At 51.8% G+C, this 14,236-nt stretch overlaps 1 protein-coding gene across 6 annotated transcripts in view; it reads left to right on the forward strand.

The window, feature by feature from the left end:
- The window catches only part of DFFB (DNA fragmentation factor subunit beta), a 28,418-nt gene extending 21,302 nt beyond the window's left edge, over positions 1-7,116 (forward strand). For 4 of the 6 annotated variants that reach the window (XM_032262212.1, XM_032262213.1, XM_032262215.1 and 1 more), the window contains one exon: positions 6,027-6,369. In XM_032262212.1, coding sequence (XP_032118103.1) covers positions 6,027-6,261 — 235 coding nt within the window. In that variant the 3' untranslated portion in view covers positions 6,262-6,369. Of the gene's footprint in view, positions 1-6,026; positions 6,370-6,735 lie in introns of those variants that run through there. The other 2 variants (XR_004264007.1, XM_032262216.1) reach the window with 2 other exon arrangements.
- The last annotated feature ends 7,120 nt before the right edge of the window (positions 7,117-14,236 follow it).

The following is a 14,236-nucleotide window of genomic DNA, read 5'->3' on the forward strand; positions in this document are numbered from 1 at the left end:
GCCTCCCAAAGTGCTGGGATGACAGGTGTGAGCCGCCGCGCCCGGCTGGAATTGTTTTGAGAGGCATGATCATGGTTTTGTTTTTGATCCATGCAGTTTCCAGAAGTCATTTTAGTTTCCACATGCTTTCATGTTTGTGTTCGGAGTCCCGTGTTCCTGCCTGCCTCTTGTCGTGGTCAGTTTTTCTAACTGCCCAGGGTTTGTAGATGTTCACAGCGCGCAGCGCCTCAGCTCCGCTGTGCTGGATTTAGATTCTGTGCCGGCCTTCTCTCGGTCCTGCAGCGTTTCCACCCCTTTCCTTTGGCCCTTTATGCACCATTAGGTTTGGGGTTATCTCCTGTTAGCCAAGGGTAACGGCCTTTTGTCTTCATCTAACCTGAGACTCTGTCGTTCAGCCGCAGCCTGAACCTGCTGCAGGTGTTGTGACAGCAGCTGCCTCCGAGAATGTGACCCTGTGGGGTCCCTTGCTCTCAGCTGTGTCTCCAACGTGTAGGACAGAGTCTGGCCTGGTGGCCATTCTGTTGCCCAGGCTGGAGTGCAGTGGCACAACCTTGGCTCACTGCAACCCACACTTCTCAGGTTCAAGCAATTCTTGTGCCTCAGCCTCCCGAGTAGCTGGGATTACAGGTGCCCGCCACTACGCCCGGCTAATTTTTGTATTTTTAGTAGAGCAGGGTTTCACTATGTTGGCCAGACTGGTCTTGAGCTCCTGACTTCGTGATCCGCCCGCCTCAGCCTCCCCAAGTGCTGGAATGACAGTGTGAGCCGCCACGCCCGGCCCGCTCAGTGCCTCTCTGTTGGCCGTTGTGCTGAGTGAATACGTAGATTGGATCTGAGCTGCCTTACTCTGGGTTTCCTATTCACCCCGCCACGTCTTCACTTTCTTCTGGTCTACTCTGTGCCTTCTGTTGACTTACTTGAGTTTCCTTCTTTCCCTTGCCCATTACCCCACCCTTCCATGGTTTGACATTTGTGGTGTTCCTAATGCTGGTTTTACTGGAAGAGGGCACTGCCACTGTCCTCTCTCCCGGGCCGGCCCCGTCGTGACCCTCTGCAATATTCTTCAGTGCTTGTATCCCACCTTGTTTTAATCCTGCACAGAATGCTGTGTGGTTTTATGGTCAATACTCCCTGTTATTTAACAACAGATTCACCCGTGTCTGTGTTTGCCGGTGCTTCCTGCATCTTACCTCTGGCTTCATTTTCTGATTACTGATTTGTAGCCCCTAGTGTTTCTTCCACGAGTGGCTGTGAGGGGTAAGCTCTACTCAGTGTTTGAAAAGGTCTGTTCAGCTTCCACTCTTTTTTTTGAGACGGAGTCTCGCTCTGCTGCCAGGCTGGAGTACAGTGGTGTGATCTCACCTAACTGCAGCCTCCGTCTCCCGGGTTTAAGCAGCTCTCTGACTCAGCCTCTGTAGCTGGGATTATAGGCTCCTGCCACTATGCCTGGCTAATTGTTATATTTTTAGTAGAGACGGGGTTTCACCGTCTTGGCCAGGCTGGTCTTGAACTCCTGACCTCGTGATCCACCCTCCGAGGCCTCCCAAAGTGCTGGGATTATAGGCATGAGCCATGTGTGGAGACTACAATGACTTCTGGAAACTTCATGGATCAAAAACAAGACCATGATCATGCCTCTCAAAACAATTCCAGCCGGGTGTGGTGGCCGACACCTGTCATCCCAGCACTTTGGGAGGCCAAGGCAGGTGGATCACTTGAGGTCAGGAGTTCAAGACCAGCCTGGCCAACATGGTGAAACCCCGTTTCTACCAAAAATACAAAAATTAGCCGGGCGTGGTGGCCCACACATGTAATACTCGGGAGGCTGAGGCATGAAAATTGCTTGAACCCAGAAGGTAGAGGTTGCAGTGAGCCGAGATCACACCACTGCACCCCAGCCTGGGTGACAGAGCGAGACTCTGCCTCAAAAACAAAAAAACAAAAAAACTGAACTCCCAAAACGCAGCTCGTGCAGCCCGAGGAGAAAGTGCCTTAAACATGGGCTAGAATACAAAAGAGACAGGAACTAGTGAATAAGCAAGGAGAAACCCAAAAAGGCAGAAGGTGGGAATTATAAAAAAAGAAAAAAGTTAACAAAGGGAAGTAAAGGGCCAAAGATGGCCAAAGACAGCTGTGAGGAGACAGAAGGGAAAATTCTCCTGTGGCAGGGCTGGCGGGGCCATGAGGACCCTGTGGGAAACGTCCCTAGGGCTCTGGGAAAGGGAGCTACCAGCCAGGAGGAGAGCCCTCACTGGAACCCGGCCTGCTGGCACCTGCGCTCGGACTTCCAGCCTCCAGAGCGGAGGGAGTAAATACCGTCTGTGACATTTTGCTATGGCAGCCGGAGCAGACTAAGATACTCCTGTATTGTTCACGAATTCTCTCTTCAGCTGTTAACGTGTTCCTTCTCTCTGCTGAGTACTTACTTCCTTTTTTGGGTTAAAATGAGCCTATTTTATGCCAGTCTGTTTTCATTAATTCCATTTCTTTTTAATCACTTTAATCATTAATCATGCATTTTAAGCATATTTATTTTATGATCCTATGCTAAAGAATTCAGCCTTGCCCACAGAGAGGTCTGGCATTTGTTCTTGATTGCTTGGAGGTAAAATCCAAAGCCTTGAAATGTCTTGCCTGGTAGGAGTGTCTGTTCACCTGGGGACCTTGGTCACTGGATAGTTTAATGGGGTGATTTAGAGTGGGGGCTTTGGGTCAGCTTGACCCCTAGAGGGTTCGAGGTGGAGGTTGGCCCATGGGCCATCAGCCATGTCTGCGTGAGCCCCAGGAAAGGCTGGCACCCAGGCCCGGTGAGCTTCCTGGTTGGCAGCATCATCACGGGGGTCTGTGGAAGTTAGTGCTGGCTGTGACCCCCCAGGGAGGGGACAACTGGAAGCTGTGGGGTTGGAACCTTCCTGGACCACCCCATGTGCCTCCTGACCTTGGCTGGTTTTCATCTGCAGCTGTACGAAATGATAGTCTTGAGTCTAAGTGCTTGCTGGGGCACCTGCCAGTCCTTGTGGGGAGCTGTGGAGTCTGAGGTGGTCTCGGACCCCTCCGCCTGTAGTTGGTGGCGGGAGTGAGGGTCTTCGTGGACTGTGCTGGGCTCCTGAAGGGTCTGTCACGCGGGCGGCCCTGTGCTGCTGCTGTGTCAGCCTGTCCTGCTGGTGGAGCCTCCTGCTGCTGTGTGTCGGGCCCGGAGCTCGATTCAGTGGGAAGTTTCCTGTAGGTCTCTGTGCCCCCGTGTGTCACGGCGCCTCCAGCGTGCTCTGGGGGAGCCTCCTGCTGCTGTGTGTCGGGCCCGGAGCTCGATTCAGTGGGAAGTGTTTCCTGTAGGTCTCTGTGCTCCTGTGTGCCACAGGCCTCCAGCGTGGCTCTTCGTGGGTTCGCGTTTGACTCCTGCAGATGCCCAGCGTTTCCTGCTATTTCTTGCTTGTGGTTCCCTGCCTTGCTGGCCGTGCACTCTGGGCCGTACACCCTGTGCTCCATGGATGACTGTGGAAGGTGGGGACAGGAACGCGCTCCCGGCGTCCACACGCTGTGTGCTCTCCTGCCTACTCTCCCCACACTGAATTCAGGCTTGTCCATGTGACACCAGTGAAGAGGACACTGAGCTAACAGAGGCCTGGGAACTGCCCTCGTGGGGGACTTGCCCCCCTGCACACTGCCGTTGCCCTGTGAGGGAGCCTGCCCTGGCCCCTTCAGGATGGGGGAGGAGAGGGGAGAAGGGCCCGCCCCAGGCCAGCCCCCAGCAGACGCAGCCCCCGAGTGCACCAGGCAACACCAGCAGAAGACCCCCCAGGCCACCCCCGGAAACCACTGCGTTTTGTGGTGGCTGCTTCTGCAGCACTAGGTGACGGGTTCAGTGGGGTTCCCTTCCTCTTACCCGAGCCCTGGACTCAGCTCAAGTTTTTCTACCCCCGTTAATGGCTATGGGGGGGTCTCAGCCCCGCTTCTGTGTCTTTCTGGGGTCCCCTGCGCCTGTAGCAGGGACTGGAGCCCTGGTGAGCTCCTGGACCATAGCTTGCCTGTGTGCACGTATTTCTCTGGGTTTCTGGCAGGTGGAGAGCCCCTGTCTTTGATCTCAACTAGGTATTTTAACAAGGTGACTTTTGGCAGGGTGTGGTGGCTCATGCCTGTAATCTCAGCACTGTGGGAGGTGGAGGTGGGTGGATCATCTGAGGTCAGGAGTTCACGACCAGCCTGGCTAATGTGGTGAAACCCCATCTCTATTAAAAATACAAAAATTAGCTGGGTATGGAGGCGCATGCCTGGAATCCCAGCTCCTCAGGAGGCCGAGGCAGGAGAATCACTTGAACCCAGGAGGTGGACATTGCCATGAGCCAGGATTGTGCCACTGCGCTCCACCTCGGGCAACAGAACAAGACTGTTTCCAAAAAAAAAAACAAGGCGACTTTTGCTCAGCATTTCTGTGGGCTGTAGGCAGAGGGGTCTGCCCCAGTTTAGCCGACCACCCACCATAAGCCCTCCTGGCCAAGGGGTCTGTAATCCCACCTCACCAGTTTGCAAGCTCATACACTTGTTACTGTAGTCTTCCAAATGGTTTATAAGTGAAACAGCAATATCATGTTGTGCGTGTGTGTGTGTGTTTTGGGACAGTCTGGCCCTGTCACCCAGGCTAGAAGGCAGTGGCGCCATCTTGGCTCACTGCAGCCTCTGCCTCCCAGGTTCAAGCGATTTTTGTGCCTCAGCTTCCTGAGTAGTAGCTGGGATTACGGGCGTGTGCCACTATGCCTGGCTAATTTTTTTGTATTTTTTGTAGAGGTGGGCTTTCACTGTGTTGGTCAGGCTGGTCTCAAACTCCTGGCCTCAAGTGATCACCCACCTCAGCCTCTTAAAGTGTTAGAATTACAGGCGTCAGCCCCCGTGCCTGCCTCAGCTAGTATTTTGTTTTTTGAGATGGAGTCTCATTCCATTGCCCAGGCTGGAGTGCGGTGGCACAATCTCTGCTCTCTGCAACCTCTGCCTCCAGGGTTCAAGCGATTCTCCTGTTTCAGCCTCTCAAGCAGCTAGGACTACAGGTGTACACCACCACGCCCAGCTAATTTTTGTATTTTTAGTAGAGATGAGGTTTTGCCATGTTGGCCAGGCTGGTCTTGAACTCCTGACGTCAGGCGATCCGCCCGCCTCGGCCTCCCAAAGTGCTGGGATTACAGGCGTGAGCCACTGTGTCTGGCCTCATATAGTTTTTTAAACAGACATACATATATGTGTATAATGGTATGATTAGGACCCGAAGGAAAAATAGCAAACCCTTAATCGCGATTACCTCTGAGGAGGAGGGACATGAGATTACAAGTGGTATCAAAGTGACTTCAGCCTCCTTTATAGGGCTGTTTGTAGAATTTTCATGTCCTGTCATGTAATTTGTTTGGGATAAATCTATACGTAGATGAAACGTGGAGGCCGTTAAGCCAGTTGTTGATGGTGGGCGACTGTAAGTGGTGGGGAGGTGGTTGACCCCCTGTATTTTCTCTGTCCTTTTCGGTATTCTGAACAGTGACAGAGTCAGGTTTTTTTTTTTTTTTTGAGAAGGAGTCTCACTCTGTCGCCCAGGCTGGAGTGAAGTGGCATAATCTTGGCTCACTGCAACCTCTGCCTCCCAGGTTCAAGCGATCCTCCTGCCTCAGCCTCCCAAGTGGCTGGGATTACAGGCACCCACCACCATGGCCAGCTAATTTTTGTATTTTTAGTAGAGACGGGGTTTTACTGTGTTGGCAAAGTTGGTCTCAAACTCCTGACTTCAAGATCCATCTGCCTTGGCCTCTCAAAGTGCTGGGATTATAGGCATGAGCCACTGCACCTGGCCACAGGTCAAGTTTCAAAAAGTAAGATGAGCAAGGCTGCCCGCATCAGGCTCTGCTAGGCAGACCTGGCCAGCAGGCTCGGTTGGTTTCTGTGATGGCACTTAGGGGAGCGGGTGAAGAGCTGTGACTGCAATGCGCCGTGTGACCTGTTGCCTGTGGCGCGTGACCACAGAAAATGATGCCTCTAACCTTACTTTGCAGCATAGAAAAAAAACGTGCCATCATTCCTACACTGGTGGAAGCAATTAAGGGACAAGACGGAAGAGAAGTGGACTGGGAGTATTTTTATGGCCTGCTTTTTACCTCAGAGAACCTAAAATTAGTGCACGTTGTCTGCCATAAGAAAACCACCCACAAGCTCAGCTGTGACCCGAACAGAATCTACAAACGCCAGACAAGGCTGAAGAGGAAGCAGCCCGTGCGAAAGCGCCAGTGACGTGCGCACCGTGCCCTCGTGTTTGTTGAGGCCTGACGTGGGCATAGTTTTAACAGGTGCCTTTTTTTTTTTTTTTTTGGTCACTCCAATAGCTCCTGGAAAAATCCTTAAAAAACACTTCCTGTAAATCTGATTTCAGTACCTTTCTGAATCTTTTTTTTTTTTTTTGGAGATGGAATTTCAATTTTGTTGATCAGGCTGTAGTGGCGTGAACTTGGCTCTCTGCAACCTCTGCCTCTCAGGTTCAAGTGATTTTCCTGCCTCAACCTCCCAAGTAGCCAGGATTACAGGCAAGTGCCACCACGCCTGGCTAATTTTTGTATTTTTAATAGAGACTGGGTTTCACCATGTTGGTCAGGCTGGTCTCCAACTCCTGACCTCAGGTGGTCCACCCACCTCAGCCTCCCAAAGTGTTGGGATTACAGGCGTGAGCCACCGCGCCTGGCCTGAATCATTTTTTATACCTTCTGACAGCCCAACTTCTAGAGGAAAGCTTTGGGGTCCTCACTGGATGTCTGTGAGTTCCTGGTTGTACTGGTTAGTAGGGATGAGAACAGTCTCTGCACTGAGGAATTCTTCTGTTCTCTGGTTTTCCGGTATTTGGTTTGCCCCTGTACTGTGGTCACCATACTAAAACTGCGTCCTGGCTGAAGGTGGCTGCTCTTGCCTGGAGGGACTAGCTGATTACGTGTCAGCTCTCTGCTGAGTCTCCATTTCCATGGCCAGTGGGCAGCTCCATCCTTCCTGACTCTTCCAAATGCCCAAAAGAGAGCATCTGAGGGTAAGATGTCTGGGGGTAAGCATTCGAGGGTAAGATGTATGTTCTTCTCTATAAAGAATATACAAGGACATTCACCACTGAATTTTTTGTTTGTTTTTTTTTTGGTCTTTTTGAGACAGGGTCTCACTCTGTCGCCCAGGCTGGAGTGCAGTGGCATGGTCTTGGCTCACTGCAACCTCTGCCTCCTGGGTTCAAGCGATTCTCCTGCCTCAGCTTCCTAAGTAGCTGGGATAACAGGTGCCCACCACCACAGCTGGCTAATTTTTGTATTTTTAGTAGAGGTGGGATTTCGCCATGTTGGCCAGGCTGGTCTTGAAGTCCTGGACGTCTGTGAGTTCAGGTCATCTGCCCACCTTGGCCTCCCAAAGTGCTGGGATTCCAGGTGTGAGCCACCACGCGCGGCATGCTGAATTGTGCCAAAAAGTAGGAAACTTCTCAATGTATGAATAGGGGCATTCACTATTCTGTCGAACCACGTGAAACTGCCATTTTTCTAGGCCAAAAATGGTCAGCTATCATTAAGTTCATGATTTACCCTGATACATTTCCATAGTGCAAAACTATGTCGCAGTTTCAAGCTTTTATGAGGCAAGTGTTTCTGTGTAGAAACTGGAAGCTTCTCAGTGCACCCGCAGCTCCGCAGCTGAACTCTGCTCTGTTTATCAGAGTTACCGTCATCTCAGATGATACCGAGCTCATGTCAGCAGTGCGGGCGGCAGGCGGCGGGCCACAGACAGTCTGGAAGGAAACACACCGACCTCAACAGCAGTAATCCTGGGGGACACGGGGGTGGGACCAGATGACCGAGGGCTCATTTTCTAAATCATGTATTTTATGATACTTGAACTTTTTGAAATGGGCATTTATTTTATAACATGTTAAAATGTACTTTGAAAAAAAAGTCATTTTATAATATTTGAATTTTTACATCTGTTGTATAATCAGGAAAAGCAATAAAGATTTTTCAAAAATAGACCTATCAAAAAAGTTTGGGGTCACTGAGAATGCTGGAAATAAGGATAAAAATTGGGAGTCCATGTTTTACAGATTGACTTCAGTTGTCACAGCTGTCACAACTCACTGCAGCCCTGACCTCTCCAGACTCAGGTGATCCTCCCACCTCAGCCCCGAATAGCTGAAACTACAGGTGCACATCAGTATGCCTGGCTAATTACATTTTCTTCACAGAGCTGAAGCAATACCTTAGAATGAGGGAGTCCTTTGTGGGGAATTTCTCGAAGGCCCATCTACCATACGTGGTGTTTATCCGCTCTGATCAGGGAAGGACAAACAGTGGGAGAGTTGGGGCCTGGCAGCCAAGGGGCCTGGTTCCTCTTCTCAGTCTGAAGAACTCTCTGGAGCCAGCAGATCCCACCTGTGCAGTAAGGAGCCTGGCCCGACAGCGATGAGGCCTTCCTAGCTCCGTCACTGCAGCCTCAGGAAACGAGCTGTTGTGCTTTCCAGCCACAGACGTGGGCCTTTGGCAGAGACATTCTTTCGTTGCCTGCTTGTTTCTTGAGACAGGGTCTCACTCTGCCACCCAGGCTGGAGTACAGTGGTGTGATCTCAGCTCACTGCAGCCTTGAACTCCTGGGTTGAAGTGATTCTCCTGCCTCAGCGTCCGGAGTAACTGAGACTCCAGGAGTGTGCCACCATGCCTAGCTAATTTATTTGTATGTTTGCAGAGATGGTCTCGCTGTGTCGTCCAGGTTGGTCTTGAACTCCTGGGCTCGAGAGATCCACCCTGGCCTTCTGAAGTGCTGGGATTACAGGCATGAGCCCCTGCACCCGGCCCAAGACACATTCTTGAGGGAAGTCCTTCCTTCTCAACAGTCCAGTGCCACCTTGCCCTGGACATGCAGCAGTTCTGTCTATGAGCAGGGCCACAGCTAGGGTAAAATGCTATCAAATAGCATCGCATGCTACAGAGAAATCTTTCACAAAAGGAAGAGTCAATCAGTGTGGCAAACTTTATTGTCTTATTTTAAGAAACTGCCACGGGCACAGTGTCTCGTGGCTGTAATCTTAGCACTTTTGGGAGTTGGAGACCAGCCTGGGCAACCTGGTGACACCCTGTCTCAACAAAAAAGACAAAAAGTAGCCAGGCATGGTGATGTGCACCTGTAGTCCCAGCTACTCAGGAGGCTGAGGTGGGAGGATCACCTGAGTCTGGGGCGGTCGAGGCTGCGGTGAGCTGTGATACTGCCACTGCACTCCAGCCTGGCTGACAGAGTGAGAGCCTGTCAAAACAAAAGCAAAACCTTGCCACAGCCAGCCAGCCCTCAGCAATAACCACCCTGATTACTCAGCAGCCGTCGATGTGGAGGCAATACCCCCAGCAGCAAAACGACGACAGCTTGCCAAGGGCTCAGGTGATCATTAGCATTTCGTAGCAATAAGTGATTTTTAAATTAAGGAACATACATTTTTTAGACGTAACGCTATGCACACGATAGACAAGAGAATCGTGGAAGCATAAGCTTCGTATGCTCAGGGAACCAACACACGTGTGACCTGCTTTAACGTGCTGCTTGCTTGATCGCTGTGGTCTGGAGCAGAACTGCAAGGCCTCCGAGGCCCCCTGCTCCTCACCCTGGCCTGCCTTCACAGCATGGCCGGGCTCTGTCCTCATTACCCCACCCGTTTGCTCACCACTTGTCTGCCGTGGTGGCCTTTTCCTAAGCCCCTAACGTGCCTCATCGTCCCCCAGCTCTTGGAATGGTTCCTGAGAGCCCCTGCTCCAGCCCCTGCCACCCACTCCGTCTTGGCAGGCCAGCGCTCACGCAGCCCCTAGCGCAAGCCGACTGTGGCTCTGCCTACAGCGTGCTTCCTCCTGGGCTGCAGGAAGACTGTGTCTTGTGGTCGTATTCGCTGCAGCTTTGCTGTCTGGATGGAGCCTGGCATGGGGCTGGTTGAAGCCGTCTGCAGTCCCTACTGGGCTCCTCCCTTGGCAGCTTCTTACGGAGGCCGGGACCTCACAGCACGCCACCCTCAGGCCCACAGATCAAACGAATCCACACTCTCAGCTCATAGAATTGTTCTCCCTCTCTCGTGGGATGGACGGAGCAGACACTCTTGTGCAGATGTCCGGCACCACCTTCTAACCTGAGAGTCTGGGTAACATAACTCCTGACAGGTGATAGCTCTTCGTAGCAATCACTAACACCTCGCCCAGCCAAGGGCCCGGAAGCAAGAAAAAACTATGACCAAAACACCACATCACAGCAAAGAGCCTCGAATGCTGCATGCACAGCTCAACCAGCCCGAGTTTCCAGTGGCCCACCTGCTGCAGAAATGAAGCCTCAGGTCAGGAAGGGCGAGGAGGGCCACGGATGAGGCCTGACAGCAGCAGAGGGGGGCAGAAGGCCTGGGGGACACAAAGCCTCTGAGGCTTAGTCGTGGGCAGCGGGGAAGTACAGCAGTTTTGCAGGAATATGTGTCAGGAAGCAAGGAATACGTACAGGATGGGTTTACTAATGTTCTAATACTCTTTTATACTGCTCAAGCAGCCCCGGTATGTAATTTTGCAACATTATAAATTGTTTCTAAAAATGCACATTTGTAAAAAGCTGGCCTCCTAGCCTACACTGGGTAAGGCACAGAGCGTACCACCGGAGTGCTCACAATTAGAGTACTCGTAGCATATATATATATATATATATATTTTTTTTTTTGAGGCTGAGTCTCGCTCTGTTGCCCAGGCTGGAGTGCAGTGGCACGATCTCAGCTCATTGTAACCTCCACCTCCTGGGTTCAAGCTATTCTTGTGCCTCACCCTCCTGAGTAGCTGGGATTACAGGTGCCTGCTGCCATACCCGGCTTATCTTTGTATTTTTCGTAGAGATGAGGTTTCACTACGTTGGCCAGGCTGGTCTCAAACTCCTGACCTCAAGTGATCCACCCGCCTTGGCGTTCCAAAATGTCCGGATTCCAGGTGTGCGCCACCGCGCCCAGCCTCGTGGCCTGTACTGTAACACGCTTTGTGCAGTGTCGTCCCCAGGATTCCAGGTGTGCGCCACCGCGCCCAGCCTCGTGGCCTGTACTGTAACACGCTTTGTGCAGTGTCGTCCCCAGGGCTTAGCCTGCAGTTGTTGAGCCAGCCCTAAAGCCATCCGAGGCCGTGCTGTGTTCTGCCGTGGTGCTGCGTCTGTGAGCACACACGGCCCGACCTCTGCTCCTGGCCCCTGTGCCTATCCCTAAATGTCCCCCTTCCCTGCCCTGTCCCCAAAGGCTCCACAAGACTCACGACATGCCCTGTTGACTGTGCCTTCTTTACAGGGGACACCTGTGTGTATTTATCTATTTATACAGAGAGGGTCTTGCTCCGTCACCTTGCTCTCTGTGGAGTGCAGTGTGCAATCACAGCTCACTGCAGCCTCCAACTCCTGAACTCAAGTGATCTCATCCCAGCCTTGCGAGTAGCTGGGACCACAGGCATGTCACCACATCTAGGTTATTTTTGTAGAGACAGGGTCGGTCTCAATGTATTGCCCAGACTGGTCTGGAAATCATGGCCTCAAGCCATCCTCCCTAGTCAGCCTCCTAAAGTGCTGTGATTACAGGTGTAAGCCACTGTGCCCAGCCTTTTTTTTTTTTTTTTTTTTTTTTGAGACAGCGTCTCACTCTGTCACCCAGGCTGGAGTGCAGAGGCACAATCTGGGCTCAATGCAACTTCTGCCTCCCAGGTTCAAGCAATTCTCCTGCCTCAGCCTCTGGAGCAGCTGGGATTACATGCGCCCACCACCACATCTGGCTAATTTTTGTATTTTTACTAGAGATGGGGTTTCACCATGTTGGCCAGGCTGGTCTTGAATCCTGACCTCAGGCGATCTGCCCACCTTGGCCTCCCAATGTGCTGGGGTTACAGGTGTGAGCCACTGCGCCCAGCTAGGACTGATGCTTAAAAGTCCATACGTAGATTAGGAAAGTGTTTCCACCTGGGAGTGCTTGTTAGTGCAGGTTAACAACTGTGAGTGAGCAGGGGTGGCCCCAGGACACACACGCTTTCCACTGTGCCTGCGGCGTCTCCTCTGCAGGTGTATCATCATTCGGGACAGTGCGCCTCACTGAAGTCTGCTTAGAGGATGGCAGAACTCTCATCACCACTGAGACAGGTCCCGCTACTCATGCAGCAGTCTAAAGTTGTACATTATTTACTTATTGTTTTGAGGCAGAGTCTAGCTCTGTTGCCCAGGCTGGAGTGCAGTGGTGTGATCTTGGCTCACTGCAACCTCCACCTCCTGAGTTCAAGTGATTCTCCTGCCTTAGCCTACCAGGTAGCTGGGATTACAGGCACCCACTACCACGCCTGGCTAATTTTTGTATTTTCAGTAGAGATGGGGTTTCACCATGTTGGCCAGTCTGGTCTCGAATTCTGACCTCAAGTGATCTAACTACCTTGGCCTCCAAAGCGTTGGGATTACTGGTATGAGCCACTGTGCCTGGTAAAAGTTGTAAATTATTTTCCCTGTCATAAAATGACTATACAAGCCATATTTTCAAATGATAGTATGTTTTTTTTTTTTTTTATTTTTTTTTTGAGACGGAGTTTCACTCTTGTTACCCAGGCTGGAGTGCAATGGCGCGATCTCGGCTCACCGCAACCTCCGCCTCCTGGGTTCAGGCAATTCTCCTGCCTCAGCCTCCTGAGTAGCTGGGATTACAGGCACGCACCACCATGCCCAGCTAATTTTTTGTAGTTTTAGTAGAGACGGGGTTTCACCATGTTGACCAGGACGGTCTCGATCTCTTGACCTCGGGATCCACCCGCCTCGGCCTCCCAAAGTGCTGGGATTACAGGCTTGAGCCACCGCGCCCGGCGTGATAGTATGTTGATCAATAAATCACGAAGTGATTCAGAGCAGGTGAAGGTCACAGCTCATGAGAAAAGGATCACATTGGAAGTAGGGAACGACACCTTCAGGGAGGGCAGTATTTGAACAACAGAGTGGAAACACTTCTTATGGGCCACTTCAACTGTATTTTGCTTCCAATTTGTGTCATGGAAAATCCTTCCTGTGCTTCACAGGACATTTTAACGGGGTTATATCTAGTTGCCTTTTCTTTTGAGATGGAGTCTTGCTCTGTCGCCAGGCTGGAGTGCGGTGGCTTGATCTCGGCTCACTGCAGCTTCCGCCTCCCGGGTTAAAGCGATTCTCTTGCCTCAGCCTCCTGAGTAGCTGGGATTACAGGCACGTGCCACCACACCCAGCTAATTTTTGTACTTTTAGTAGAAACGAGGTTTCACCATGTTGGCCAGGATGGTCTCGATCTCTTGACCTCATGATCACCCTGCCTCGGCCCCCCAAAGTGATTGGATTACAGGCGTGAGCCACCGCGCCCGGCCTCTGGCTGCTCTTATAATTAAAGCAGAAACGTGTAATAGCTCAAAACCAGCATGACTCTTGCTCATTCATGAAAAGGCCATAGTCTTCCCACATGGCAGGCAGCTTCTTGTCCTTGGTCACCCAGGGACCCCAGCTCGCCCCTGGTTGGTCCACTTGGCTTCTATGTGCAGTTGGTAGCAGGAAGAGACTATGAACAAAGCACTCCCAATGGCTTCTCTCCACTGCCCCAGGCAAGAACACACAGCTAGGTGCTCCTTAACACTGGTGGGGCTGGGGAACGCAGTCCTTGTGAGGCAGCTGCAGACGGCCCTCTCTATGGTCTGGAGGAGAGCATGGCCCGTGCCAGGCTGGCCTTCCCCACCGCACAGGAGAGGAAAGCCCGACATTTCTGTGGCAGACACGTGGGAGCAGAAGTCCACTCGAGAGGAGGGAAGGGGCCCTTTCCCAAGGGCCTCAGTGGTTAACGGGTCTAAAAGATGGACCCATGTCAGGCACAGTGGCTCACATCTATAATCCCAGCATTTTTGGAGGCTGAGGTGGGCAGATCACCTGAGATCAGGAGTTCGAGACCAGCCTGGCCAACATGGGGAAACCCTGTCTCTACTAAAAATACAAAAAAATTAGCCAGGCATGGTGGTGCATGCCTGTAATCCTAGCTACTTGGGAGGCTGAGGTCAGAGAATCACTTGAACCCGGGAGGCAGAAGTTGCAGTGGGCCAAGGCTGCGCCACTGCACTCCAGCCTGGGCGACAGAGGGAGACTCAGTCTCAAAAAAAAGAAAAAAAAAAAAAAAAAAAAAGAAAAAAAAAAAAAAGGACCCAGCCTTACAAGCATTTGGGAGCATGAG

This window comes from Sapajus apella, unplaced genomic scaffold (genome assembly GCF_009761245.1).
Source record: "Sapajus apella isolate SASKATOON/1434 unplaced genomic scaffold, GSC_monkey_1.0 scaffold127, whole genome shotgun sequence".
NCBI lineage: Eukaryota > Metazoa > Chordata > Mammalia > Primates > Cebidae > Sapajus > Sapajus apella.